General features: G+C 42.2%; 1 protein-coding gene across 1 annotated transcript in view; it reads right to left on the bottom strand.

Annotated features, from left to right (window-relative positions):
• Window positions 1–6,997: 6,997 nt before the first annotated feature.
• Window positions 6,998–27,994, bottom strand: part of SSTR3 (somatostatin receptor 3) — a 48,765-nt gene continuing 27,768 nt past the window's right edge. The window contains exon 2 of the mRNA XM_044070954.1: window positions 6,998–8,266. Within this exon, the coding sequence (XP_043926889.1) occupies window positions 7,047–8,231 (1,185 nt within the window). The 5' untranslated portion in view covers window positions 8,232–8,266 and the 3' untranslated portion in view covers window positions 6,998–7,046. The remainder of the gene's footprint in view (window positions 8,267–27,994) is intronic.

Raw genomic sequence — 27,994 nt, 5'->3', positions numbered from 1 at the left:
ACGTAGAAGGGTGCTCTCAAACAATGACCTGCAGGCTAAACTTACCTTCAACCACCTTTAATTGCTGTTTTCCATTGGGCTCCATTTTGGGTCCAGTTTTTTTTACTTGGGACAGTCAGGAATTTTGTCTGGTCTAGAGTTTTATAGCATAACAAATATGTTAGCGATGTGAAACTGTGTTTCTGTACTCCTCAGGGTTACGTGGACTACTTGGACTCATATGAGAACAATATGGAATATCAACTTTCTTGGAAATTAGTTAATGGTCTCAAGCTCAGCCCTTCTGAGACTGCTTCTATGGCTTTACATGCCACCAAACCTTGTGGCCTCCCCGCATGCATTGCTTATGGAGGTACAAGGTACATGATTAACAATAGATGACCATTAAAGTTTTTTATATAGTATTAACAGCCCCATATCATCAGGATACTGCTTATCAGAAGGAGACTTTGGTACTCTACTGCCCTACCATCACCTACCACAGAACTGCCGGAAGCTGATTTAATGCATTCAGGTCCTTTTGTTGACCTACTTCAAACCTATTGGGTATGCTACCAAGGCTGCTTCGTGAATGTGATTCATTAGTTCAAGAGATAATCCAAGATGTCATTCTATCACAGTTATTTCTGAGACCCTTTTTAATAAATGCTTACTTGTTCAGTGCCTTAGGTAACTTTGCACAGTTGGTTGCTGCTTATTTATTGTTTAATTATTACTATAACATACCTAGTTGTATAGTTACATAAATAAAGTTTGTCTATTTTCAACCCCATATGCCACTGAAAATCAGATGCCAAACAAAGCTATGAGAAAATATTCAAAGGAATTTGTAATAGGAGGAAGTGCTTAAGTCTTACACTTAAATGCCTTCATTGTTAGGTATATATAATTTTGGAAGAGGATAACAGTTCAGCTGGCCTTTTAAAATGTTCTTTCTTAAGTCTTATAATATCTAAATAAAAAACAAAAAAAAGACATCTGTGGAGGAACCTTCATTCCGAGTTTATATAATTGTCTGACCCCATGCACTGTACAAATTGATACATAATGATGGCGGTATTAAGCAAGTATCTTTATAAAAATGCAAGTTAATATAATAATAATAATAATAATAATAATAATAATAATAAATTATTCTAAAAATCCATAAAACAACATAAATATAAAACTAAAGAAAAAACATTAGCATAATAATGAAAAATTCCTGGACTCCAAATTAAGGTGAACAAGGGATGCAGTCCAATCTGAATAAGCTAATGCCTCCTTTGCATATTTCTCATGATTTGGTCAGGATAAAGGAGGTAAGGAGGCATTATACTGATCTATTAAACTTTGCTTTTGAGGTCTCCTTCTTATCACCAACATCCATAGTTGAAGAACAACCTTGTTAGCAATGACTATAGTTTTTGTTCTTTGTGATGAAGTAACTCAATTAGATATGTTGTATATCATGTGTGTGTGTGTGTGTGTGTGTGTGTGTGTGTGTGTGTGTGTGTGTGTGTGTGTGTGTGTGTGTGTGTGTGTGTGTGTGTGGGTTTGGGGGCTTGAAGGTAGTGGCAGACAAGGTCCAGTAACCACTAATGGAAATCACAGCACAAAATAACATATTCCATAACTAAGTTCACACTGTGTATTTATTATGTGAGCATGTGGTCCTTAAACACAGAAGAAAAAATGACTAACATATTACAGGAATCTGCACATTTGTATAAGTTGCAGTCACCACTCTCACATTCTGTGGTACTTGTACATACTGTTTCTCATTGTCATGAGCAGATATACCACATGGGAAAGACATTTCATTACTTATGTCACTAAAGTATTTGTAAAGACTCTCACAAGATCAAACACTGTAACAGCACACAATTTTAATGGTATGCCATTTGAAAGAAAGAACAGACTTCAGAATAATATGAGTAAGTCCAGTAAAACTGTGCTAAAAAGTTAAGGTGTTATCTGCAAAGATGTGACATGAGTCACACAAGATACAGAAAGTGGACCAAGTAGGTATGATCATTCAGTGATTAGGTCCAAGAAGACAGCAGACGGCCTGGAAGCTGAACTGATGTAAAACTAATGTAAAGTTGTGATACAGAACACACAGGCTTGAAATTAGGGTACATGTATCTCTAATTATGTCTCTCTCTCTCTCTATCTATCTATCTCTCCCTCTCTACAGTCATAAATGCAGGACTATTATGTCAGTAGTTCTGTAGTTTGAGCATCTGCTACCTGTATTTTTAACTTCCATAGTAAAACTGTTTTCTAGGGTAAATTCTTTCAGTGGCTCTCTTTGTTGTTTTAAAAAGTAGCAATACTGGAAATTATATCTTAGGGGTGGCTCGTCCTATTGGACAGCAGTTCTGCAGCGCCCCCCAGCTAAAAATGGAACATAAAACAGAAAAAAGAAAATAAAATTAGAAAATAAAAAATACATGAAAAGACTCCTGGAACAGACTCTGTACAGTTGTGTAAGAATTGCCGGAACTACACAAGCATGTGTGCCGAATCTGGACTGAGTTAAGAGCAGTCCAGATTAGATGGAAGGCAGCAGACTGCAGAAATGCCCAGAAATCTGTGTGATTAGACCTGCATAGATTGGAAGGGGACCAGACTGCAACATCTGCAGGCTGGATATCCAGCCTGCTCTAGCAGGAATGTTTTCATTGCGGGAGCTGGCTAGCAGGAATGCTTGGATTATGGGATTTGCTTACAAACAGGAATCCTCAATGTTGCCGGCTGGGACTTATCCTTCAGCATGGAGCTGGGACTTTCAACAGGTACTGGAGCTGGTGTGTGTGTGTTTCAGAAAGTTAATGGCAACACAAAACCTTTTATTCTAGAAAATTTCTAAGTTTATAAAACCAATATTTGAAATGTGTCCCTATTTTTGGGGCTGTATTCCCCCATTATTGGCTTTGTCCAGTTTTTTTTTTTTTGCTAAGAGGTTGAAAGCTATAGTGAGAACTGAATTCACTGCATATGCTTGGGGGCTGTATTCCCCCATTATTGGCTTTGTCCAGGTGTTTTGTGCTAAGAGGTTGAGAGCTATGGTGAAAACTGAATTCACTAAACAATAGCCATTTAAGTTTCAATCTTCCGGTGTTTCAAGAAACAACTGATTTGGCATAGTGGTATGTTTCTCTGACTGTAGTGCACAGGGTCCTGCGTTCAAGACCTGCCAGTGAAATGCATGGTAGTAACACAGCATTTTATTCTAGCAACTTTCCAAGATTATACAAGCAATGTTTAAAACATGTCCCTTGACTTTGGGCTTTGGCTTTTTTCAGATTTATTGTGCTGCAAAGTAGAAAGATACATTTGAGTGTCAAGTGGATTTTACAAAGATCTGAGAGCTTCAGGGGAAGTCGGAAGAAACGTTTAGTGCTGTATTTGCTGGGTCTGCTTGCATTGTTAATAGCACAACAGGTAGTGTACTTGTTTTTTTGATGCAGAAGGCTGTGGTTTCTACTCCCCCAGTATGCAGATACATTGCTGATACTGTACTGTGTTGTACTTTTAAAGGGGGTGGATGCTACAGTCTGGGGAATGTCCTCTTTGGAAGAGATACCTAGTAACTATGAACCTGTTATCAGTTTGCCATCCATTCCCTATTGCAATATTACTAGCTTATCATTTTTAATGTAAAATAGGCAATTTATTCCTCAAGGGCAGCAGACACTTTGTAGATGAAACAATGAAATATAACATTGTTTGCTAGCAGCAACCTCTTCATTAATTACAGATCTCCTTAATGTAGAATTGCTTAGATGACTTTTACTTCTTCAGAGATTGTGCATTTTTACTGATACTGATGGATTGTAGAAGTATGAGTAGACTTTTATGATGAAAATGTTCTGAATTTGGGCAGTTTTGTCATTATTGGTACATGCATTTTGTTTCATTGTTTACTGGAAAAATATTCAAAACAATACATTTAAAACACCATCTAACAACTGCACTGTATTATACAAGGAATATAATTTAATACAATCAGGAAGGTGCATCAAAGAACACATGTATGTTTCCTGTGCAAGGGTCCTGTTGGTTTGAAAACAGCCCAAAGTTAATCTTTATCTGCCACTGGCCAGATATACTTTCTTTGAATGTGGGTTTCAATACTGTTTCAATGAATGTGAGTTTCAAGGACAGAGAAGTTTTAATGCCAAGTCTGTTTTCAATTTGAGACTGCATTGCTTTGTTTAGCAAACGTCTACTAGTGTTTGTGCTGTAAAATGTAAAATAAAACGTTTAAATGTAATCCAAATCATCACAGAAGTAAAGCAGTATGCACATTATAGTGTGCATGGTAAATGGGGCAAAATATCCAAATAATGGGATATTGGAATGGCTGCAGGGGGATGGCCCCATTCAACCAAACTCAAAGACAGCCCTGGCTGAACTACACCTCTCAGCTGTCCAGATTTTTGCAGAATGAATAGATTTTTGGTTCTTATTTTTGGCTTGTTCCTCATAAAATTTGTGGTTTTCTGGCAAATCATTTAGGAATGAAGTCACTAAATAATGACATACATTGAGTTTCAGACTTCATACCCTTCAGAAAAATGCATGCTAAAGCAAAACCTGTTATTCCGTCAACTGTCTAAGTTTATACAAGAGCAATTTTTAGTATTGTTTGTATGTTCCCCCAATATATTTGGCCTTGTCCATATTTCTTGCATTAAGAGGTTGAGAGGTACATACAAATAAATTGCTTTATAGAATTAGGTATATCCAGACCTCTCAACTGTCCCCAATTTTGGCTCAAAAAAGTGTTGCTCTCCCCCTAATAATCCCTCCGCAAAATGGCAAATTTGGAAGAAATCGTGGAGGGTTTACAATTAAGTAATTGCAATGATCAGAGTTATATATTACTTTTAATTTTAGAAATGCATGTAGATTCTCTTATTTTGTCAGCTGCTCAAGTTAACAGTACTAATATTAAAAAAAATGTTCCTTCTTTGACAGGTTCCCAGCTGTATTGTGTGGCTATTTTATATTTTTGAATCACATTTTGGTCCATTTTTCATAAAATTGTGGTCTTCTGGCAAATTAGTGGCAAATCATTAAAAATTGAAGTTAGAAAATAATGACATAGACATTTGAGTTTCAGATTTCATACCCTTCAGAAAATTCATACTAATGCAAGTCCTACTATTCTATTATTTTTCTAAGTTTATAAGAGCAATATTTAAAATTGTCCTTATTTTTGGGCCTTTGTCCCACTTCTGTTTATGGTTTTGTCCAGATTTCTTGTTGTGAGGTTGAGAGGTATGACAAATGCTTCAGGGCCATCACCATCAGCCAGAGACATTTCAAATTGTGACATTCTTGTTGGACCCCATTCCCCCATCTAGTGACTCTGGATGTGTCCAAGCAAGGCAAGGAGCAGTTATGCAGTGTAAGTGTGCAAAGTATCCTCCCATCCAAGATAGACACAAGTACGACAGTGGCTTTTCATCTATCCTTGATTTTGCAGAATGTTCTGGTTTTCTGTCATATTTTTATAGTGTTGATTTATGCTTCTTATTCATAAAATGCATTTTGCTGCAGTACTTGTTGGTCTGTGTTTAACTAGCAATGATTTAAAGACCACCAGGTAAGTGTGTCTGAGATTGTAAGATGCGAGTAAGCTTTAATAAGCATACTGTTAAAGAATTACCAACATTGAAAGCTTTTTAGTTGTTGCCTTGCAGAAAATATTTACATAACTAGATAGCATATAAGCTTTGGGTATTGTAATGCATATGGTAGTATTTGTAATAAAAGACAGGATTACAGTATTTTCAGAACCTCATTACATCTGTTGTAGACTTGCAGTCATCTTTGCAGGCCTTACACATAAACTAAACAAAAATGCCAATCTATCATGTGTGGTCCATAACCCGTGCAGTAATCCTTTAAGCAATTTATCTTGAGGTTGTTTCTTGTTTGCTGTTCATTTTTTACTTTGATCATGTTTTCCCCATGAAACAAGTGGATAGTTGTTGCTAGGCAGCAAGTCTTTTTTGGTTAAGAAACATTTTTACAAGTGGGGGTATCACAGAGATTGCTACTTTCAGCATGTTACATGGTACTTTTATAAAGCTGAATATACATTATAATTAGAACTGCAGCGAAAGGAGAAGTGGTTTGAGTTGAGTACTGCTTGTTTCTTTATACTTGATTTTGACTGACATTCCAGTAATGTATTTAAAAAGTAATTTATTTTTTCATGCCTCACAACCTTTTTGTTTCTATCTTGATATTATGTAAGCTGTCGTGTAGCCAATGCATTGAAATATGTTTTTTCTTCTACACTTCATTTTGTCTTGATTGGACTCTCATAATGATGGTTTGGTACCCAGGGCAGTGTATTTAATTAAAGTCTCAGTTTTTGCTGTTTTTAGCATAGCTCCACCCATTTCTAGTTGGCCCCACCCACTCAGCTGTCTCCTGCAGGCCCCTTTGATTTGAAGTCACTAGCTGACACTGTCTTAATAAATAACAGAGGTCCTACTATGCAGTGTATCATTCTAATTCCAGCCTAGCTGTCATTACAAGAGCATCCACTCTGCAGTTATTAATTTCCATAGTTTAAGATATGTATGCTCTCCAAATGTTATCCGTTATTGTCCATTATTACAGGAAATTTGATAGTGTATACTTTGAGCAGGGGATTATTGTAATAAATCATACATTAAGCTATTTTATAGATCTAATGCGGATGACATTACTTGTTATGTCATGTAAAGTTTTCTTTAAATTATTTTTCAGTTATAGACTCTTAATCTGACTGACGAAAGTCCCAGTTATTAGTCTGATTTCATTTGCATGGGTTTTTTGGTCTACCAGTGTCAAACATTTCCATTTAGTGTTTATCGTAGTTTTAAATAAATATTTAAATAAACAAACAAATGCGCACACATGCATATAAACTCACACACACACACACACACACACACACACACACACACACACACACACACACACGTGCATACACATACACATAAACGCACACATATACACAAACCAAGTGTTACTATGTTCTAAGTATATTCACATATTTACAGGTAACTAATTTCTAATGTATTAGTCTTCTCTGGATTCACTGGTTCCTGTGGCAGTGTTTTTTGCTCATTGGCACATACTGAATGTTCCTGCCCATTGCCATTTTGTGCTATCTTACTTATCTCACTCATCTCTGCCTCATTAGCTTTTGTCAGCCTTTGACTGATTTCTTGACTCTCTACTCTTCGAGAGGAACGGCAAAGAGTTTTCCTGAAACCTTGTTTAAAGTTGTCTGAGAGAAAGCCATATATAATTGGATTGGCACAACTATTGGCATAAGATAAGAGAACAACAAAAAAGTAGAAGCCAAATAAGGATGGTCCTTCTGGTAAGACCACCACCAAATTGATAATGTTGAGTGTGTAGAAAGGTAACCAGCAAAACACAAACACAACTACTACTATGACAACCATTCTTGTGACCTTCCTTTCAGATTTCTTGCGCTTGGTAGATGTGGCACGTACTTTCTTGCCAGATGACTTGACTTTGATGATGATTAGAAGATAACAAAGGCAGATCACCATTAATGGAGCAAAGAACCCCAAGGTAGCTGTGTAAATTATGAATACAGCTTTCCATACATGATGTGGGTCAGGCCAGTTCATATTACAAGTGTTCATTCCCTGTGGTACATCTGCGAATATTACAACAGGCAGGACAACAATGAAGGACACTGCCCAGACTGTAGCATTGACAGTTTTTGCTACTTGACGTTTTCTCCACTTTGAGGATTTGACAGGGTGAACCACAGCTAGATATCTGTCAATACTCATGACTGTTAGGCAAAAGATACTGGTGAACTGATTTATTGCATCTAAAGTCATTACCAATCGACACATCAGTGAACCAAATGGCCAGTAAGACAGTGCATTCTGTACTGTTAAAAAGGGTAGTCCCAGCATGAATAATTCATCAGCCAAGGCTAAATTAAGGATGTAGATATTGGTGACAGATTCAGTTTTGCAGTAACGCAGAACAACATGTATGACAAGTGTGTTACCACTCAGCCCCACCACACACACCACAAGGTAAATGAATGGTATTAATATTGCACTGATACTAGTTCCATGACTGCTGTCTGAAGTGCTGTTCTTAGAAACATTTATGATCCATGACACTGATGTGTTAAAATCCAATGGAAAGTCTGAAGTTGTACTTAAGCAAGAGTCTGACAGGTTCATGGTTTCAGGATTTAAATATTCAGGTGAAATATGCCCTGGAAAAAAGGAATCAATAACAGTTATTACTTGTAGTTTTTGTTGGTTCAATTTATTATTCACAATGCATCAAGATATGAAATTTATGGGAAAAATTAAACAAAGTCATCGGACAACATTACAAAGTCACTTGTTAATAAATGTGTTTGTGTGTGTGTGTGTGTGTGTGTGTGTGTGTGTGTGTGTGTGTGTGTGTGTGTGTGTGTGTGTGTATGCTAGTGTGCATGCCTATTTGCTCACAGGTATGCCTTTATACAATGGCTATCAATATGTATATTCTTCATGCAGGCAGAAATACAGATAGCTTGACTGCTCACACAGCTATGCTGTCAATCATAACAGAGGCAATAAATAGGAAAGCAAGGAGTCTAACAGAGAAATAAAGATATATTATAGATGTAGTCTCATCCCTGTTGCAGATACATATTAAATTATTTTGTCCTCATTCTGATCACAATTAGAGAGCCATTTACCACAGACATTCTTATAATAGGGCATAAAATGAATGCAGCTATCTCAGAAGTGAATTACAAAAGCTCTCTGCAGCAACACATTTCATCCCACTTGAGTATCTTAGCTTTACTTTATGGGCTATCTATCATTACTTTTGTGTTCCCTTGCATCCAGTGTTATTGATAACATAGCTTGTAAACAGAACCTCATAAGAAATACAGTGAAAATTGTAGTGTTGTTCAAAATGCACTGCACTGTTCCTTCTTCGATAACAAAAGTTTACTCTGTAAATGCATGAAACTTTGTTCAGATAACTAACTATAGAAGAGCAGCACAGGACATCAGCAATTATTATCTAATAACTTCCTAGATATTTGGTCTACTTATGTGTCAAAGCTGTAAGTGCTGTGATGTGTAAGTAATGTAGCATCGGTATTGCAGCGGTGCTTTTCCTTGCACAGCAGTCCAATATGTGCATTATGTAACCGTAAGATACTTATTGGGCAGGATTCACAAAACCTCCGTGTAAGAGTTAGCAAGTCTTATACGGAGGCTGCAGTTAAACGGTGTGATGTCAGCATGCCATGCATTTTCATGAGGGCATGCTGAATCACACCCTAGGCTAACACGGTCCATGTATGAAAGTAGGGGGCGTGTCCGCATGGCGAGTCCTGCAAAGGGACACGCCCCCAGAAGAATCACAGTCCCGAAAGGAAACTCCTACAAGCGAGTCCACGGAAATGTCAAGAAACACAACACACCTGCCCCCACAGACTATAAACCCAACTATAACGTAAAACGTAAAAATCAACAGTTTAATATTTTTTTTTATAATTTCAAAAATGTTTGCCCATAATTGCGCTTGTTTGCGCGGGTGTGCCCTTCGCTCAGCCACAGTTAGCACTCATTGGAAAAGCCTAGAAGATCTAAATATGTAAATTAAGCCAAGTAGCAATAGCGTAGCAGTAGAGATGCCAGCCAAAGAGGAGGTAGTCACGGTTCGAGCCCCAACAACATAATTTTCTATTGTTAGTGAAATAAGCACAAAACAATCCCCTGACATATATGTATAAATATATATATATATATATATATATATATATATATAAATAACTATAATTTAAGTAAAATGTAATGAAATGGGCCATGTATTTTTGAAGAAATCTGACACAATAAAAAAAAAAATTTTATAAGTGCCCATAGCTGAGCAGCGCTCTAACAAGCTGAGTATGACTGCCCGCAGGTGAGCAGTGGTTTAACAGGTGTAGTATGAGTGCCCGGAGTTGAGCAGCACTTTAACACGCTGAATCTGTGTGCCCGTAGTTGAGCAACATTTCTCATAGCGTAATATGTGTGCTCATAGCCAAATAACGCGTTAACCAGCGTAACCCATTTGTGCGGAGCTGCGCAGAGCGCCAACCGGCTTACCGGCGGGCAACGTTGAGCAACCTGTATCAAAGCTGCCTTCACACAGACACACCTCCTAGCCTGTCTAGACAGTAGTAAAATAAAAAAAAGCAATGCCCAGGATACTGTGCATCATAGTCAAAGTACTGAACCACTACGCCATAACAGCTGTACTGAAAAATGCAGTATTAGCATATATATAGGAATGAATGGAAATAGAAGCATGACAAAGCAGTTTTTTTAAGCTGATACATTTCAAAAATGGCCAATCATAGATAAGTGTGGGAAAAACGGCATATATAAGCCCCATAGGCGGGAATACACAGCATAACTGATTGTGGAGCCTATTTGCAGTCAGGATGGCAGGTGTAGGAGAGGGCAGTCACTTCCGAGCACAGAGGTGGGGTGTTGAGGAGTCCAAATATATGGTTTGGCTCCTAGTCCACGATCATGAGGCTCAACTCATGCAGGGCCAGGTTCTGTGGGGAGCGTAAAAGGCAGAGGCATGGAACTGGTTGGCACATGATCTCACCAGTGCCACAGGCATACCAAGGACTGGTGAACAGGTCCGTCACCACCATGCGGACCTGAAGAGACGAAAGCAGGACCAACTGAACCGTTGGATCCAGGAGGCCCGGCAAATGCCCAACACCCCACAACTGAGTAAGTATTCATGTAATTACGTATGTAAGAAATTATCCTAGCTGATATTATGGAGATGTATGTTCCAATATTACTTCATATATATTACAGCTGCAGGTCTGCGTTCCACGAATCGGTGAGCCTATGGTGATAGGCTGGAGCGGTTGCGCCACCAGGCAGGTTAGTAATTATTTTTCTGTAATTGTTATACAATATAAGTGAGACAGCTTGTAAAAGAGTTCAGTGTAGTTACATATTAATAAAGTTCAAATAACACTAGAAGAAAGATTCTGCTAGTACTGTATGATTAGATAAGTGATGCAGCCTGTAATCCAGAAATAAAAATTAAACAAGTCTGAAATAGAGATTTTCCACCTGTATTGTAATATCAGATAACCTGCTGCAGCCTGAAAATTAGTGGCAAACAAGCTAAAGACAATAGACATGTGTCAAATACATCCCCTTTTAAAATCTGCCATATGAAACAAGTGAGTCTGTTGGAAAGGATTGTTGTAACCAAGTAAGACATGTTAATAACACCTAGAATTAAGTACCATCTTGAATTGTAAAAATAAAACAAGTGAGAGTGTGAGAAAGAGGTATGAAATGACCAAGAAAGCTGTTATAACTCTTGAATAAAGTATACTGCAGTCAGTACATAATGAAATGAATGAGACAGCCACAACCAAACAGTGAAATGTTTGTAATAAAGTACTAAAGCTGGAATGTGTCTGTCCCACAATTTGGATATGTTGCTGTACCCTTGCAATATGGAGATAGTATGGTTGTATGAAATAATGAACATCCACAGTTGTCTAGAGCCATATAAATCAAATGTAGCAGGATGCTGTACATGAACACAGCCAGATATGAACGTGTATGAATAAAAATGCAATGTATATTAATGTAGCAGTAACAGTCTGATCACCAACATTCCTAAGGTTACATATAGGAAACTGTACTAAGACCTGTAGGGTATATATATCTGCAGCTACTAGAGATGTACAGCAGATGTATAGGTAGTTGAAGTTGTTAATGAAATATTTCTTCACCTTACCCTATATTCACAAATAATGCCATTCCACAACAAACTGGGTATGTGTATTCACAATTAATTCCTATGGACATTTGTCCTGTTGGTTCAAACATATTTGCACGTACGTTGATGCATGTGCCCTGTTCACATATCCAAACCTGATGGCCTGTTGCCATCAATCAACCCTGCATGCTGTTGGATTGTGTACTGTTGTTCAAAATATGCACGTGCTATGCTTGCTGTTCAATGTTTGGAATCCATGGGTGTTTGGTTAATGGGAATACCGATGCATGCTGTTACAACTAATTTTGAATGGTATTGATTGTTACTAACCCAAAATGTCATAAAATATTGCTAAACATAGGACAACAGGGAAGGCGGGTTCCAGCGGACCCACCACTCCCACCTCAGCTGGCGAGTGCACCTGGCACTAGTGCCCAGGCCAGAACCTCCTCCGGTGGCCCTGTGCCACATTCGGGTGGAAGCGCTGCAGGGGATGGGGCTCGTCCCCCCTCTGCAAGTGTGGCCGGAGGAGACCGTCCACTCACCCTCCAAAGTGTCTGGTCTGTGGTGCGTAGCGAGATCAGGCATTCTGTGCTTGAACCCCTATGCCAGCTTGAGGCACGGGTGGCGCAACTCACAGGTGTGCCTGCTGCCCATCCTACACAGCCCCCAGCACAGCCCCATCCTGGGCAGTGAAGGCGCAGTGGCAACTGCCCATGGGTGGGGATCTCAGTTCCACTGTTGCCATCTGTGGGCTCATGGGCTGGCGATATCCAAACATCTGTCCCCGTCAATTGTGTTTCCCCCCCACATGTGTCATACTCCACCCCTGTATGCGTCTTGTTTGTCTTGTCTGTTAACCTCCCTCCCCAAATATACCTACTTCCTGTACCTCACATTCCACTCTCACCTGAAAAAAAAAAAAAAGGGCACTCTGTTCCCGCAAAAAAATTACACCCCATACATAGCTGCCCATTTTGCAGACATGTCTGCTGGACATGTGAACTGGTAATTACAATTGGCTATACAACATATTTTGTTGTCCTCACCCCTCTCTCAGGGGTGGAAGGTTTCAAATTTCACACCAAATTACACACATATGCACAGCTGTTGCTGATAAAGAAATGGGCAGCTATGGGCCTTTCCTACATCCTTCCTGCAAATCCCGAGCTTGTTTTCCTACTGTCCTACCCTCTTTGTGCCCCCTTTTTCACCACTTTCCTATCTCCCCATTTTCTTTTCTTTCAAAGAAATTAGCGTGGGTGTGTGCGAGAGTAAGCACTTTTAAGCAGTTGTAAGCAGGTGTGCGCTTGTGTGCGCTTAGCTAAGCTTGTGTGAGCGAAGCTAAGTGGCAGTGCGCATGCGTGAGCACCGTGCAAACCAGCGCTAATCTGCTTAAAAGTGCCTTAGTCACTCTGAATGACAAGGCCTGTAGTCTGCTCAGCAGCGAAATAAAACTCCTCTGTCAGTCTTGAACCCAAGACCTTGGAAACACTAGTGTGCATGACTTACCACTAAGCCATGACTGATATATAAGAGCTTTCTGCTGAAAGCAATATATCATGAAATAGTAGGACTGAATGTAAAGGGAATATAGGAAGGCTATTACACAAAGCTTTTCTTGTATCTTTACTGGCAATTCTTGTGGATTTGCATTACATTAGTGTGAGAAGACAAACAGCCATGCTAGTAGGTAGCTAGTAGGTAATAATGTGACAGTAGCACCTTGCAAACCACACACACTATCAGAGCAGGATAAACACTGCCATATTTGAATAGGTAAGAGGCCAGACCTCGCAACTGTGACTGATTTACAGGGATGTTCCTGATTTGAAAACAAATGTTAACTGTGCCCCACTGACTCCCTGTGAAATGTACTAACAGTAGGCAGAAAGGTGTGGAATCCCACTTAATGGTAACTGTCAATTACTTAAAGTATGCACTACTTGCATGTCAGAAATGGTGTAGTAATACATATGCTCAAAATACCCCACAGTCACAACTGCAGAATATCTGAAATATATCACGGGTGTATCCCACTGATATGTACCATTCCCTGAGGCTGATAAAAGATACACCTGAGAGTATCTGAGGCCTGCAAGTGTCACAAACTTACAGGCATATCATTCTGTCTGCTGTCACACACTCTGTGAATTGCTGTAGAATTGCTTCCACAAGCACACCCTCATGTAGGAGTACAACCCAGAAATATCAAAGGATGTAGCCAACTAATAAAATAAAGACAGTATAGCAGTTTACAAGTGCTGCATGTGCCTGCTATACATAACTGTTAGTACAAAGTACAAGGCCCCACTACTGCTCAGCAGCAAAATAAAATACCCTTGTAGGTGTCAAGACCCACACCTTGGCCAGACCAGACTGCATGCAGTACCACCAAACCACACCAAACATATAAGGAATTGCTGCTGAAAGAAATATAGCAAGCATTACAAGGAGTGGATGTAAATGGAAAATAGGAAAGCCATAGCAACACATTCCTGTAAAGACACCTAGCAGTCCTGCAGAATCCTTTATAAACGCATTCTATGAACACCTTTAGGAATGCATGGATCATGCAATCCCAAATAAAAACAAGATCCAATCCTCCAAAGGCAGACGTCCTGTGTGGTGGACCACAGCCATAAACAAACTATACAATAGAAGGAGGAAGCTACTACATGATAGAGCAAAATCCCAAAAAGGGAAGGCATCTCTGATCAGTGTTAGCAAAATACTACGGGCACTCATAAAATCGTCTAAGGCCAGCTTCGAGAGAAAAATTGCACAGGACACTAAGGATGATCACAAGGCTTTCTTTAGTTATGTTAGAAACCTGGGTGGGAATTCCCAGATATGCTCAGAATTAGTCCAAAATGACAAAAAATACACCGAACAGACATTGCCAACATCCTAGCTGACAGGTTCAGCACAACCCCCCCCCTCCCCACCAGAAGGGCAAATATCTATCCCAGCAGAGTGCTGCCCCCCTGACATCTCAGATGCTCAGGTAAGAGCCGCCCTCTCCAAAGCAAAAAAACACAGCATCAATGGGACCAGACGGTGTCCCGGGCTGCGTCCTACATGAACTCCAAGATGAGCTAAACCCAAACATAAAACTACTGTTCAATCTCAGCCTTACCACAGGATATGTACCCAAAGAGTGGCGTACAGCAACAGTGGTCCCTCTACACAAAGGTGGTGCCTCAACGGATCCTGAAAACTATCGCCCCATAAGCCTGACTAGCTTGGTCTGCAAAGCTATGGAAAGGATCATCATGGACCTCATAATTAAAGATATTGGGGACCTACAGACACTGGATCCTACCCAGTTCAGCTTTGTTAAGGGCAGATCCTACCTCTTAAACCTGGTTGATTTCTTTGAAACAGTCACCAAGGCCATTGATGAGGGGAAGGTGGTCCACACAGCCTACCTGGACCTCGCAAAAGCCTTCGATACAATACCCCACTCGGGCATTATAGATAAGCTCACCAATTTAAATATAAACCCCTATGTCACTAGATGGGTTGCAAACTGGCTCAAGGACAGAACCCACATGGTTAGAGTTGCTGGGGCCATGTCAGACTCCAAACCAGTTACAAGTGGCATCCCACAAGGCTCAGTCCTGGGACCTCTCCTGTTCGGTATATATTTCTCAGAGGTACAGACCAACACAGAAGGACTGTGGCTGACCAAGGTCGCAGATGACTGCAAACTGGGCGCTATAATCGACTCTCCAGCCGACACAACCATCCTCCGAAAGGGCCTCATAGAGACAGACAACTGGTGCCAGAGCCATGGCCACAAGCTAAATGCCACAAAGTGTATAGTCATCCCCTTTGGCAAAAACAAAGTGCCCACAAATTACCACATAGGTGGTAATCCATTAAGTACAGAAGAAGTAATTAGGGACATGGGGACCCAAGTTGATAGCAATCTCTCATTTGACAACCATGTGGCCAAAGTGGTTAGAAAAACATTTTATATAGCGCACCTAATCATGACAGGATGCACATCTAGATCAGGGGAGGTCATCGTGGCTCTTTACTCATCCCTCATCAGGCCCATAATTGAGTACAATGCCCCTTTTGGGATGTACCTTACCAGACACCTGCAGCAACTGGAAAGTCCCCAAAAGTACCTCACCAAGAGGATCAAAGGGCTCAAACAGATGCCATATGCTGCCCGGTTAACAAAACTCCATACTCAGTGGCATACTGCCTGCTCAGAGGCGATCTGTGCCTGACGTATAATGCCATGTCCAACCCGGAAGTAATGGACATGCTGCACCTCAGAAAATCCAAATCCCATCGAGCTACGCGCTCGAGAGACTTGAACCTCAGCACTGACATAAATAGGACATGCTGGAGGGACAGATTCATAACCCAGAGGCTCCCTTCACTCTGGAATAAAATCCCAGTCCAGGTTAGGCAGAGTCCCTCATTGACTCTCTTCAAGAGGAATCTTGATGAGTGGATGGGGATCGTAGGTTTACCCCGGGTATCACTTCTGTGTCACTGTTAGACAGAGGCACAGTATATTAACCTCGAAAAAGGGCATAGCAACATTAATTTAAAATGAGTGGCGAAAGCCAAACACACTCTGGCTTGGCTTATAAATGCCCTAGGGCAGATAGCCTAGTATGAACCTATGAACCTATGAACCTATACCCACACCCCCAGGTTGTTGCCACAGCGTGACTCATCACAGACTATCCACGTGCAACTAACAGTGGGTTAAACTGACTTCCAGTTCATAGCCTGCTACAGACCACCCTCCTAAACCCAGGTAACCCACTTGGCCTACTTAAGAATACATGAATATATGCAGGTGTCTCCAAACAACAATATATTGGGCAGCTTCATTTACCCACACATAGACTTGGAGCATTACTGTAGCTCCAACACCCTAGGTGAAAGTTTCCTGGAATCCATACACTTAAATGCTATGGAACAACTTGTTACCACTCCCACAAGAGGGGAAAACATGCTGCACCTGATCATCACCAACATGTGGACTATATGCTCCAGACCAGAAGTGTATCCCTCACTGGTAAGATGACACCATAGACTACTCTCACTGCATATTCACATACCAACCGCAGCCCCTGCACAGAAAACCACAGTCAAAAAGTTGTGTAATGCAAATTTCATATATTCACATGAGGCAGGCTTCACACATGGGAACTATTTAAGGTCACAGGTACATATGTCTATGTGGCACACACATACCTCATGTGTGCATTGACATTACTGATATAATATATGTCATACAATATTAAGAGGAACACCCAACACCCATGGACAAACAGTGTGACAAAAACACATATGGCATTTGTAGGATTCAAACCCCTACCTAACTATGTTATGACAAAAACACACATGGCATTTGTAGGATTCAAACCCCTACCTAACTATGTTATGACACTTGAGAGCAATGCATTAGCAGAGCACGCTATTTGCATTACTGGGAGGTTTCTCTTCTCCTGCTATATTTACAGGGTGCTGACATCATCAGTGTTTAGAAAGAGGAATGTACATCATGTAGTGTGTTCTTCTAGTTGCCAAAAGGGACATTTCTTTCCCACAGAATTGCACACACACTAACTTCTTCCCCCAAACACACACACACTCACTAAGCATTTGCAGGATTTTAACCCCTACCTAACTATATTATGACACTTGAAAGAGACGCATTAGCAGAGCACGCTATTCACATTACTGGGAGATTTTCTTTCTCCTGCTGTACTTATAGGGTGCTGACATCATCAGTGTTTAGAAAGAGGAATGTACATCATGTAGTGTCTTCTAGTTGCCAAAAGGGACACTTCTTTCACACAGAATTGTACACACACTAACCCCCCTCAAAATACACAGAGGCACACTGAGCATTTGCAGGATTCAAACCGCTACCTAATGATGTTATGACAGTTGGAAGACACGTATTAGCAGAGTACACCATTCGCATTACTGAAAGGTTTTCTTTCTCCTGCTGTACTTATAGGGTGCTGACATCATCAGTGTTTAGAAAGAGGAATGTACATCATGTAGTGTGTTCTTCTAGTTGCCAAAAGGGACATTTCTTTCACACAGAATTGCACACACACTAACCCGAGGAATGTACATCATGTAGTGTTCTTCTAGTTGCCAAAAGGGACATTTCTTTCACACACACACACTGAGAATTTGCAAGATTCAAACCCCTACTTAACTATGTTATGATACTTGAAAGAGACGCATCAGCAGAGCATGCTATTCACATTACTGGGAGGTTTCTCTTCTCCTGCTTTACTTATAGGGTGCTGACATCATCAGTGTTTAGAAAGAGGAATGCACATCATGTAGTGTGTTCTTCTAGTTGCCAAAAGGGACATTTCTTTCAAACAGAATTGCACACACACTAACCTCCCCCTCCCTAATCACACACTACGCATTTTCAGGATTCAAACCCCTACCTAACTATATTATAACACTTGATAGAGACACATTAGCGGAGCACGCTATTAAAATTACTGGATACTGTTTCTTCTCCTGTAGTATTTATAGGGTACTGACATCATTATTTATAAAGAGGTATGTACATCTATTACTATCTGTCAGTAAAGGGGATAGCATATATATGCATTAACAGACACCTACTTCAGGGTCACATATGAACATCAGCACTGCCAGGTTATGTTTTATACCATGCTTCATGACCACAGGACCTGTAACACACAACACAACCAGTTCAGACCACCCCTCCTATATCCAGGAACCACACTTTGCATCCCTGGGAACAGTGTAGGATATGAAGGTGTTCACATACACCATTACAGTGGTTAACTTCAGGTACAGGTATATTGAGTGGGGGAACTACTCAGGCCTCAACAACATCACCCTACAGCCACTACAATTTGTGAACCCATGTGCTATGGCAGAACCAATCACCACATCTACAAGGGGGAATACATATTGGACCTGACCATCTGCAACATGGGGACTCTATGTTCCACACCAGAGGTAGACCACCATTGTTAATATCTGACCATAACCAACTTTCCCTGGACATCCATATCCCATCCCCACCCCCAGGCAAGGAAGTCACTACAAACAAAGTATTTATCAAAAGCAGACTTTGCACTTGTGAAGACTGGGGTGGAAGACTTCAAAGGACCCATGCTGGGGGATTATACAGGACACTCTGCATAATCCTTGACAATTGCATTCTATGAGCATCCGGAAGGTTTGCATTGATCATGCTATCTCAAATAAACCCAAGACTCCTCCACAACAGGAGACCTGTCTGGTGTACACCAGCCATATATAAGCTGTACAACAGAAGGAGGGAGCTAATACATTACAGAGCAATATCCCACAGAGGGAGGATGTTTCTGAACAGTATTGGCAAGACACTTCAATCCCTCAAAATCATCACTTCAAAGTGTTGACAGTGAAATTGTCCAGACACTGCAGAGAAGGCTCCCCTCAGTCTGTAATTGACGCCCAATTACTGTTATAAGTCCTCGCCAACCCTCTTCCAGCAAACACCAGCCACATGGATGTGACATTGCAAATTCAACCCCTGGGATCTCCACTGTGTCCCTGCTTGACGGAGGCACAGCACACTAGCCTTAAACGGTGCCTTCTGTGACCTACTTTACAGAGGCACAGTAGCCTACTGTACTGGGGAGGCAGACACCAAACACACTCTGGCTAAGATTATGTATTCCCTAGGGCAAACAGCCTAGTATTGACCTCTACACCCATATGTTTAATTTTCAGATGCACAATATTTGTTGCTGATAAACTGTTTGCAGGTCTTTATTGCCATAGCTTTCCCTGTTTCTATGAACAACTTGGGTATCTGTGGAAGATGTTTGAATATGAGAGGGATCCACTATTTTACTTATGTCTCTGTTGTCATTTAACTGTGTGCACTGGGCAGATTGCTGTATTGTGGGAGGTTCCTGGCTTAACACATACAAATGCCAGATATGTGTGGCCAACTGCTAAACTGAGACATGGCCTAAGTGTGTGAGCATGCCCAGTTTAGGCTTTCCATGGCTTGTTGCCTGACATATGTCTCATTTATCAAAGTGTGCGAGCATGCCCAGTGTGAGCTTTCCATATGTTTAAATCTGAGGTCCACCACATTTGTGGTTGTGTGTGAACTTCAACAATATTTCATATTTATAGTTGTGTGTTGGAAGTCATGTTGTGTACTTACTGCCCAACTGCTTTGTGTCTGAACCCAACAGGGATTATACTGTGCCTGCAGGGTTTCCATGGGATAGTTTGCATACAGTTGTCAACATCCTTTCATACTGACCAAACACTGTAATATCGTATAGTGTACTGGTTCAGTACTTTCACTGTGGTGGACAGTATCCTGGGTTTCAGTCCTAACACTGCTTTAAATATTCATAGTGGGCACACCAGACTGGTTAAGGGCCAGTTGTGCAAATATGGCCATGTTGCATTTTGTTCAGATATGGACTACTTAAAACAGGCTCGTCCAACATTGGTAGTGTATTCCGCAACTTGGGTGGACATTGACAAACACTAGCTATGTGCCCTAGGCCATTTCTAATGCTAGTCAGAGAGTGTGTCTGTCCTTCAACACAAGGTTAGTATACTGTGCCTCTGTCTACTCATGACATAACAGTGATACCCAGGGTAAACCTACCATCTCCCATCCACTCATCAAGATTCCTCTTGAGGAGAGTCAATGAGGGACTCTCTGACTAACCTGTACTGGGAGTTTACTCAAGAGTGGAGGGAGCTTCTGGGTTATGGATCAATCACTACAGCATGTCCTATTTATGTCAGTGCTGGGGTTCAGGTCTCTCATGTGCATAGCTCACTGGCATTCAGATTTTACAAGGTGCAGCATGTTCATTGATTCCAGCTTGGACATGGCTTTATACATCAGGCACAGATTGCCTCTGGGCAGACAGTATGGCACTGTGTGGAGCTGCAGTTTGTTTAATCAGGCAACACATGGCATCTGTTAGAGCTCTTTGATCCTCCTGGTGAGGTACTTTTGGGGTCTTTCCAGTTGCTGGAGGTGTCTGCTGAGGTACATCCCACAGTGGCCATTGTACTCAATTGTGAGGCTGGTGAAGGATGACTGAAGAGGTACGATGACCTCCCCTGATCTAGATGTGAATACCTTCATGATTAGGTGGGTATATAGTATGTTTCTGTAACCACTACAGCCATGGTTGTCAAATGCAAGATATCTATCAACTTGTGTCCCCAGGTCTCTTATTACTTCAAAAGTACTTAATGGGTTAACACCTATGTGGTAATTGGTGGGCACTTACTGTTTTTCCACAGGGGATGACTATACACTTTTCTGCATTTAGCTTGATGACATGGCTCTGGCACCAGTTGTCTGTTTCTATGTGGCCCTTTTGTAGGATGCTTGTGTCAGCTGGAGGGTCAGATATGGTTCCCAGTTTGTAGTCATCTGCAAACTTGTTCAGACACAGTCCTTCCATGTTGGCCTGTACCTATGGGAAATATATACCAAACAAGGGAGGTCCCAGGATCAAGCCTTGTGGGATGCCAGTTGTAGCTGATTTGTAGTCTGACATGGCTGCAGCATTTATGACCATATCAGTTCTGTCCTTGAGCTGGTTTGCAACCCATCTACTGACATAGGGGGTTTATATTTAAGCTGGTGACCTTATCTATAATGAACACGTGGGGTATTGTATGGAAAGCTTTTGCAAGGTCCAGATAGGCTGTGTGGACCACATTCCCCTCATCAATGGCCTTGATGACTGTTTCAAATGAGTCAAACATGTTTAAGGGGCAGGATCTGCCCTTAAGAAAGCCACACTGGGTAGGGTCCAGTGTCTGTAGGTCCCCAATATCTTTATTTCTGAGGTCTATGATGATCCTTTCCATAGCTTTGCAGACCAAGCTTGTCAGGATTCTGGGGAGATAGTTTGCAGTATCCATTCAGGCACCACCTTTGTGGAGAGGGACCACTGTTGCTGTACACTGCTCTTTGGGTACATATCCTGTGGTAAAGCTGAGATTGAGCAGTAGTGTTATTTGGTGTTCCATTCTTCTTGGAGTTCATGTTGGACGCAGCCCAGGACACCATCTCGTACCATTGATGCTGTGTGTTTTGCTTTGAAGATGCTGGCTGTTACCTCAGCATCTGCAATGTCAGGGGGCCAGCACTCTGCTGGGATAGATATTTGGCATTTTGGTGGGGGGGGGGGGTTGCACTGAACCTGTCAGGTTGGATGTTGGCAATGTGTGTGGGTTTGGTGTATTGTTTGTAATATTTGAGTAATTCAGAGCATATCTGTGAATTCCCACCAAGGTTCCTACCATCAGTTAAGAAAGCCTTGTGATTATCCTTAGTGCCCTGTACAATTTGTATCTTCATAGGTTCATAGGTTCATACTTGGCTATCTGCCCTAGGGCATTTATAAGTCTAGCCAGAGTGTGTGTGGCTTTCGCCACCCCTTGCAATGTGAATATTATGCCCATTTAGGGTTTGCTTTACTGTGCCTCTGTCTAGACGTGACACAGTGATGACCCCCAGTGTAAATCTACGATCTCCCATCCACTCATCAAGATTCCTCTTGAAGAGAGTCAGTGAGGGGCTCTGCCTAACATGGACTGGGATTCTGTTCCAGAGTGTAGGGAGCCTCTGGGTTATGAAGCTGTCCCTCCAGCACATCCTATTTATTTATGTGTTGAGGTTGAAATCTCTCGCTCTCGCGGCTCTGATGGATTTGGATTTTCTGAGGTGGAGCATGTCCATTAATTCTGGATTGGACATGGCCTTGTACATAGGGCATACATCACCTCTGAGTAGGCAGTATGTGACTGAATACAGCTGGGGTTTCTTCAGCCGGGCAGCATATGACAAATGTTTGAGACCCTTTATCCTCTTGGTGAGGTACTTTTGGGGTCTTTCTAACTGCTGCAGGTGTCGGGTAAGGTACATCCCAAATGGGGCATTGTACTCAATTATGAGCCTGATAAGAGAAGAGTATAGGGGCACAATGACCTCTCTTGGTATAGATGTGAATCCTTTCCTGATAAGGTGGCCAATATAGAAGGTCTTCCTAGCCACCTTGGCAATGTGAGTGCCACATGAGAGGTTACTGTCCACTTGTGTCCCTAGGTCCCTGATTACTTCTTCTGTACGTAATGGATTACCACCTATGTGGTAATTTGTGAGTACCTTGTTTGGTATTTGGAGAGACATTCATACTCTCCAGTGTCTTCAGGAAGGCTGAGTGTGGTTCCTGGGTTTGAGAGGGTGGTCTGTAGCATGCTACAAACTGTACAGCAGTTTTGCCTACGGTTAGTTGCACATGGATGGTCTCCAATGCTTCGTGCGTTGTCAGTAACCTGGAGGTGTGGGTATCTTTGATGAATATGGATACTCGCCCTCCTTTTGTGGTTTGGTCCAGGTTTTGGGGCCGAAAAGCATGATATGAGGTATAACCTGGTAGTGCTGGGGTGCTCTCAGGAGCCTTGAAGCAGGTTTCCGTCACTGCACAGACATCGATGTTCTCCATACTGGGGATGGCCTCGAGAGCGTGCATCTTGAGGTTTAGACTTCTGGCGTTGAGCAGCATTACCCTTATTTTTTTCCACTTATGTTTTCTAGGGAGGTGGGTTTGTCTTTTGAGTCTTGCCTAAAAAAAGGCGCTATGGAGGCGGCAAGAGCCTTAGCCAATATCCAGAAGCCCAGGGGTGACAGGTGCAAGCCATCGCTGGCAAAGCAGCATGGCTTGTCAAGCATGTCATCCCAAGCAGACAGACATTGGATCCCCTTGGAATGACACCAGTAATTGAGCCAATTGTTAAAGCTGATCATTCTGTGTTTGTACTGTGGCATCATTCTTGGTGAGGGTAAGATGCTGCTCAGGGTCAGGGTCATACCGGCCTGGGCTACATAATCAGAGAGCTCCTCTATGTCTCTTTTCAAGTAGTCCAGGGAGGTATGTCTCAGCTCATTCACACCAGCATGGACAATGACTGAGTCATATTTGTACTTGCTTTGGAGTGACCTGCATGCTTGTGTTATGTGGCGGATTGTAGCAGCCAACAGGCAGCTTACTGTAACCTTTTCCTTGTTCAGTCTGGTGAGCGGGACATCAGTGTGTCTGACTATGGAGTCACCTATTACAAGTGTATCAGGCATGTTGTTTGTCCTTAAGGGCTGTGACTGTTTGGCACACTGACTTTGTGAACTATGTGTTGCATGTTCTATGTTTTGAGGTAGTGGTTGCTTGAGTGTCTGCTTTGGAGGCCTCTGTTGATTTGGTGGATTTTTAATTAGAGCCTCCGGAAATGTTTTTGTGTGTTTATGTATTTGTTTTGCAGTTGTGATAGGTCTATGTGAGACTGGGTTTGTGGTGTGTGTGGTTACCGTCTCTTCCTGACTGGTTTTGCCAGTACTGAGTTGAGAAAGCTCGGCCTCCAGTTTGGACAAATAGTTGCATCTCTCACATATATTTGTATTTCTTGGGGGGAGGAGGGGGTTGTCTGTGTACATGGGGCAGGTGTAACATTGCCTCAAGATTCCCAGATTCAACATGTTGTAGCTGGCCTTAGTGGATTTTATGTGTGGCCATAGTTTTTTGCCATAATACTGATCAGAGATTACTTCCCTTTTTGGGTTTTGCTCTATCATGTAGTAGCTTCCTCCTTCTCTTGCATGGTTTGGTAATGGCTGGGGTCCACCAGGCCAGATGCCTGTGTGTATAGAATTAGGTCTTGGTTTTATTTGGGATTGCATAATCCATGCATTCCTGAAAGTGTTCAAAGAATGCATTTATAAAGGGTTCTGAGGTGTAGCCCATATTTTCCACAGGCACAAGGCCTTTAATGGATTCCACATCAGTTTGGAGGAGTGCAACATTTGCTTTACACATGTTTTTCACTGTGGTTTTCTGCCCAGGGACTGGGGTCAGGATGTGAATATCCAGTGTGATTATTCTATGGTCTGATCTTGCCAGTGAGGGATACACTTCTCATCTGGGCATAGAGTATCCATTTTGCTGATTATCACATCCAGTATGCTTACCCCTCTTGTGGGAGTGGTAAGTTATTCCTGAGCATTTTGGTTTATGAATTCTAGGAACCTTTGGCCTAGGGTGTTGGATCTAGAATAATGCTCCCAGTCTATGTTTGAGTATTTTCAGTTGTCCAATATAATGTTGTTTGGAGAGACCTTGATATTTTCATGTGTTCCGAAGTAGGCCAAGTGCGGTTCCTGGTGTTAGGAGGGTGGTCTGTAACAGGCTACAAACTAGGAGGCAGTTTTAGCCACTGTTACTTGCCCGTGGATAGTCCATGCTGCTTCTTGTTGTGGTACCAACCTGGGGGTGTGGTTATCCTTGACAATTATTGATAGTCACCCTCCTTTTGTAGTTTGCTCCATGTTTTGGGGCTGTAAAGCATGGTATGAGGTGTAACCTGGTAGTGTTAGGGTGCTCTTGTGAGCCTTGACCCAGGTTTCTGTTACAGAACAGATATCAACATTCTCCATGCTAAGGAGAGTTTGGACTGCATGCATCTTGCAGTTTAGACTTCTGGCATTGGGAAGCATTACGTCTAGATTCTTATCCCTTGTGATACCTATGGAGGTGGGTTTGTGTTTTGAGCCTTACCTATTCAAGGCACGGTGGGGGTGACAACAGCCTTTGCCAGTATCCAAAAGGCCAGGAGTGATAGGTGCACGCCATCCCTAGCAGGTGGAGCATCGTGTCTTGCTCAGCATGTCATCCCAGGCTGACACGCATTGGATCCCCTTTGACTAACAGCACTACTTAAGACAATTATTGTAATTGATCATCTTGTCTTCATATTGTGGCATCATGCTTGGTGAGGGTAGGATGTTAGTCAGGGTCATCAAGTTTGCATATACTACATGGTGTTACATTGCTTAACACATGGCAATCATGCCTCAGGTGGTGCTGCAGGGCTGTCTATGTTGGATGCACATACTACACTCCCTGTACATGTTTGAAAGCAGGTTGTGTCAACTTAGGCATCCCTTTTACTATATGTGCGAGCCAGAGAGAGGTATCATTTCCGGGTTCCTACTGAGCCAGTGTATGTGCTATGCATTGCCTCTTTGCCAAGGCCAAGGCATACTGGGCATGCCTTCTTCTGCCTACTGGGGCAGGCTCAGGTTGTTCCTCCTCCGAGTCACTCTCTGCCTGTGATTGGCTTGGCAATGGTGGGGGGGCTGTTTGGCCCAGCCCTATGCTGGTTCTGCTGCAGCTGTTTTCGCAGAATCATATTATGTATCATAGCACATACCATGACAATTTGGGTACATGTAGTTGGTGAGTACTGCAAGGCTCCACCAGATGTGTCCAGGCACCGGAACGGTGACTTGAGCAGCCCAAACACATGCTCGATTACATTTCTTGTTTGTGCGTGTGCCTCATTATGGCGTTCTTGTTCAGGTGTGTGTGAATTTCTGATGGGTGTCATCAGCCATGGCTCCAGTGCGTAGCCAGCATCTCCCACAAAGTGACCATGTGAGATGTCCCCTCTGGCAAATGTCAGGTACAGCTGCATCAAATGCCAGATATGGGAATCATGGTAGCTTCCAGGGCAGACAGCACACACATTCATTATTATGCCCTGGGCATCACACACAACCTGGCAGTTGATGGAGGAGAAGCCCTTGCGGTTAATGTAGGCCCTACCCCACTCACCAGCTGGTGCTTTGATGCGTATATGCGTGCAGTCTATTGCACCCACTACCTCAGTGTATTCTGCTATTTGCTGGAAGAGACTCATATTGCTGGCCAATACCTCACGGGAATTGGGGAAATATACATGATCACCGACATGTTCTGACATGGCATCCAGGAATTGGTGCAGTACCCTGGATGCTGATGCCTGTGATATCCCCATCATATCACCAGTTGGTCTCTGGAAGGTACCTGTTGCTAGTATTCTTAGGCCAACACATACCTTGGTTTCCACTGGGATGGGTTCCCCTCTGTTGGTTCTGTGTGTGAGGTGTGGCCTGCACAGCTCAACAATTTGCTGTAGGAGGTCTCTGTCCACTCTATAGCGCTCCACTATCTCCAGCTCATGTAACCCCTGGTAGGTGACCCTGGGCCTGTACACTCTTCTCCGTCTCCTCACTGTGGGTTGTCCGGCAGCATTTGCATAGTCACCACCCTCAGCAAGTTGCATATGTCTCCTTATAACAGCTATGGCAGCCCCTAGCATTTTTGGTCCGAGTGAACGTTTTCAGTTTTCACTTCTAATAGCTTACTCCTCTGTTGCAGTGTCTCTTGCGAGAAACATTCTGCACTGTTGTTTTCAGAGTTTTAAGTGCTGGGCTGGGCTACTGTTCTGTCGGTGTAATTGCCTACTTCTGATTGTTTTCACCTGCTAGCTCTGCCAGTAATCCCTGCTAGCTTCCTATTATTTCTCATGCTTCCTTTTTCCCTTCTGTTTCCTCAGGGGGGAGTGATGTGAATACCAGCGAAAAGACGCTCACAGAGGCTAACACGCGCGCACACATGCTTAGATGGACTAGAATCTGCTTATTCGGGATAAAACGTGCGCACACCAGCGCAAACAAGCTTACAGGTGTTTAAACAGGCTCCTACATGCTAATTCTGCCTTAAACGTGCGCACTCATGCTTACACACGCGCACTCTATCTTACTCGTACCTACCAGCGCGCCCACGTGCGTATACACGCCCAGCAAGAAACTTTGGCATTATCCATAGTGTACACCTTCCATTTCTTGGCTTTCCCATGCCTACTTGTTGACACTCCTCTTTCCATGATGTGCGACTGACATCTTTCACATGCCACTGTGCTCCAATGAGCTGCATTTCTTTCATACATTCCCCCCTGTGATGTCACCTATCTCCTATTCTGTTACTCCCCGTTATCCTACTCCTACACTGCACGGAATGTGCTCATTTGCTATGTTACAGTGCTATTCACTATCCTACCACTCATTTACATGGGATTGCCTACTAATGCTTAGTTACATGACTTACACTCAGCTTCCCCCCTTAGCAACCCCTACTCGGTGGCCATATTGTTTTCAGCCTGCTATTCCCTTACATTGTAAATTCATGCTTTGCATAAAACCCACTGGGTTTAAAATTTTTATTTTTCTGTTTTTTTATAGCGCAGCCCATTTGCACGGCGCTGCGCTACGTTTAAACATTTTTAT

The sequence above is a fragment of the Protopterus annectens genome, chromosome 1.part0 (assembly GCF_019279795.1).
Source record: "Protopterus annectens isolate FY-2018-M chromosome 1.part0, PAN1.0, whole genome shotgun sequence".
Taxonomy (NCBI): domain Eukaryota; kingdom Metazoa; phylum Chordata; order Ceratodontiformes; family Protopteridae; genus Protopterus; species Protopterus annectens.
This window is presented reverse-complemented; position numbering and strand designations above follow the sequence as displayed.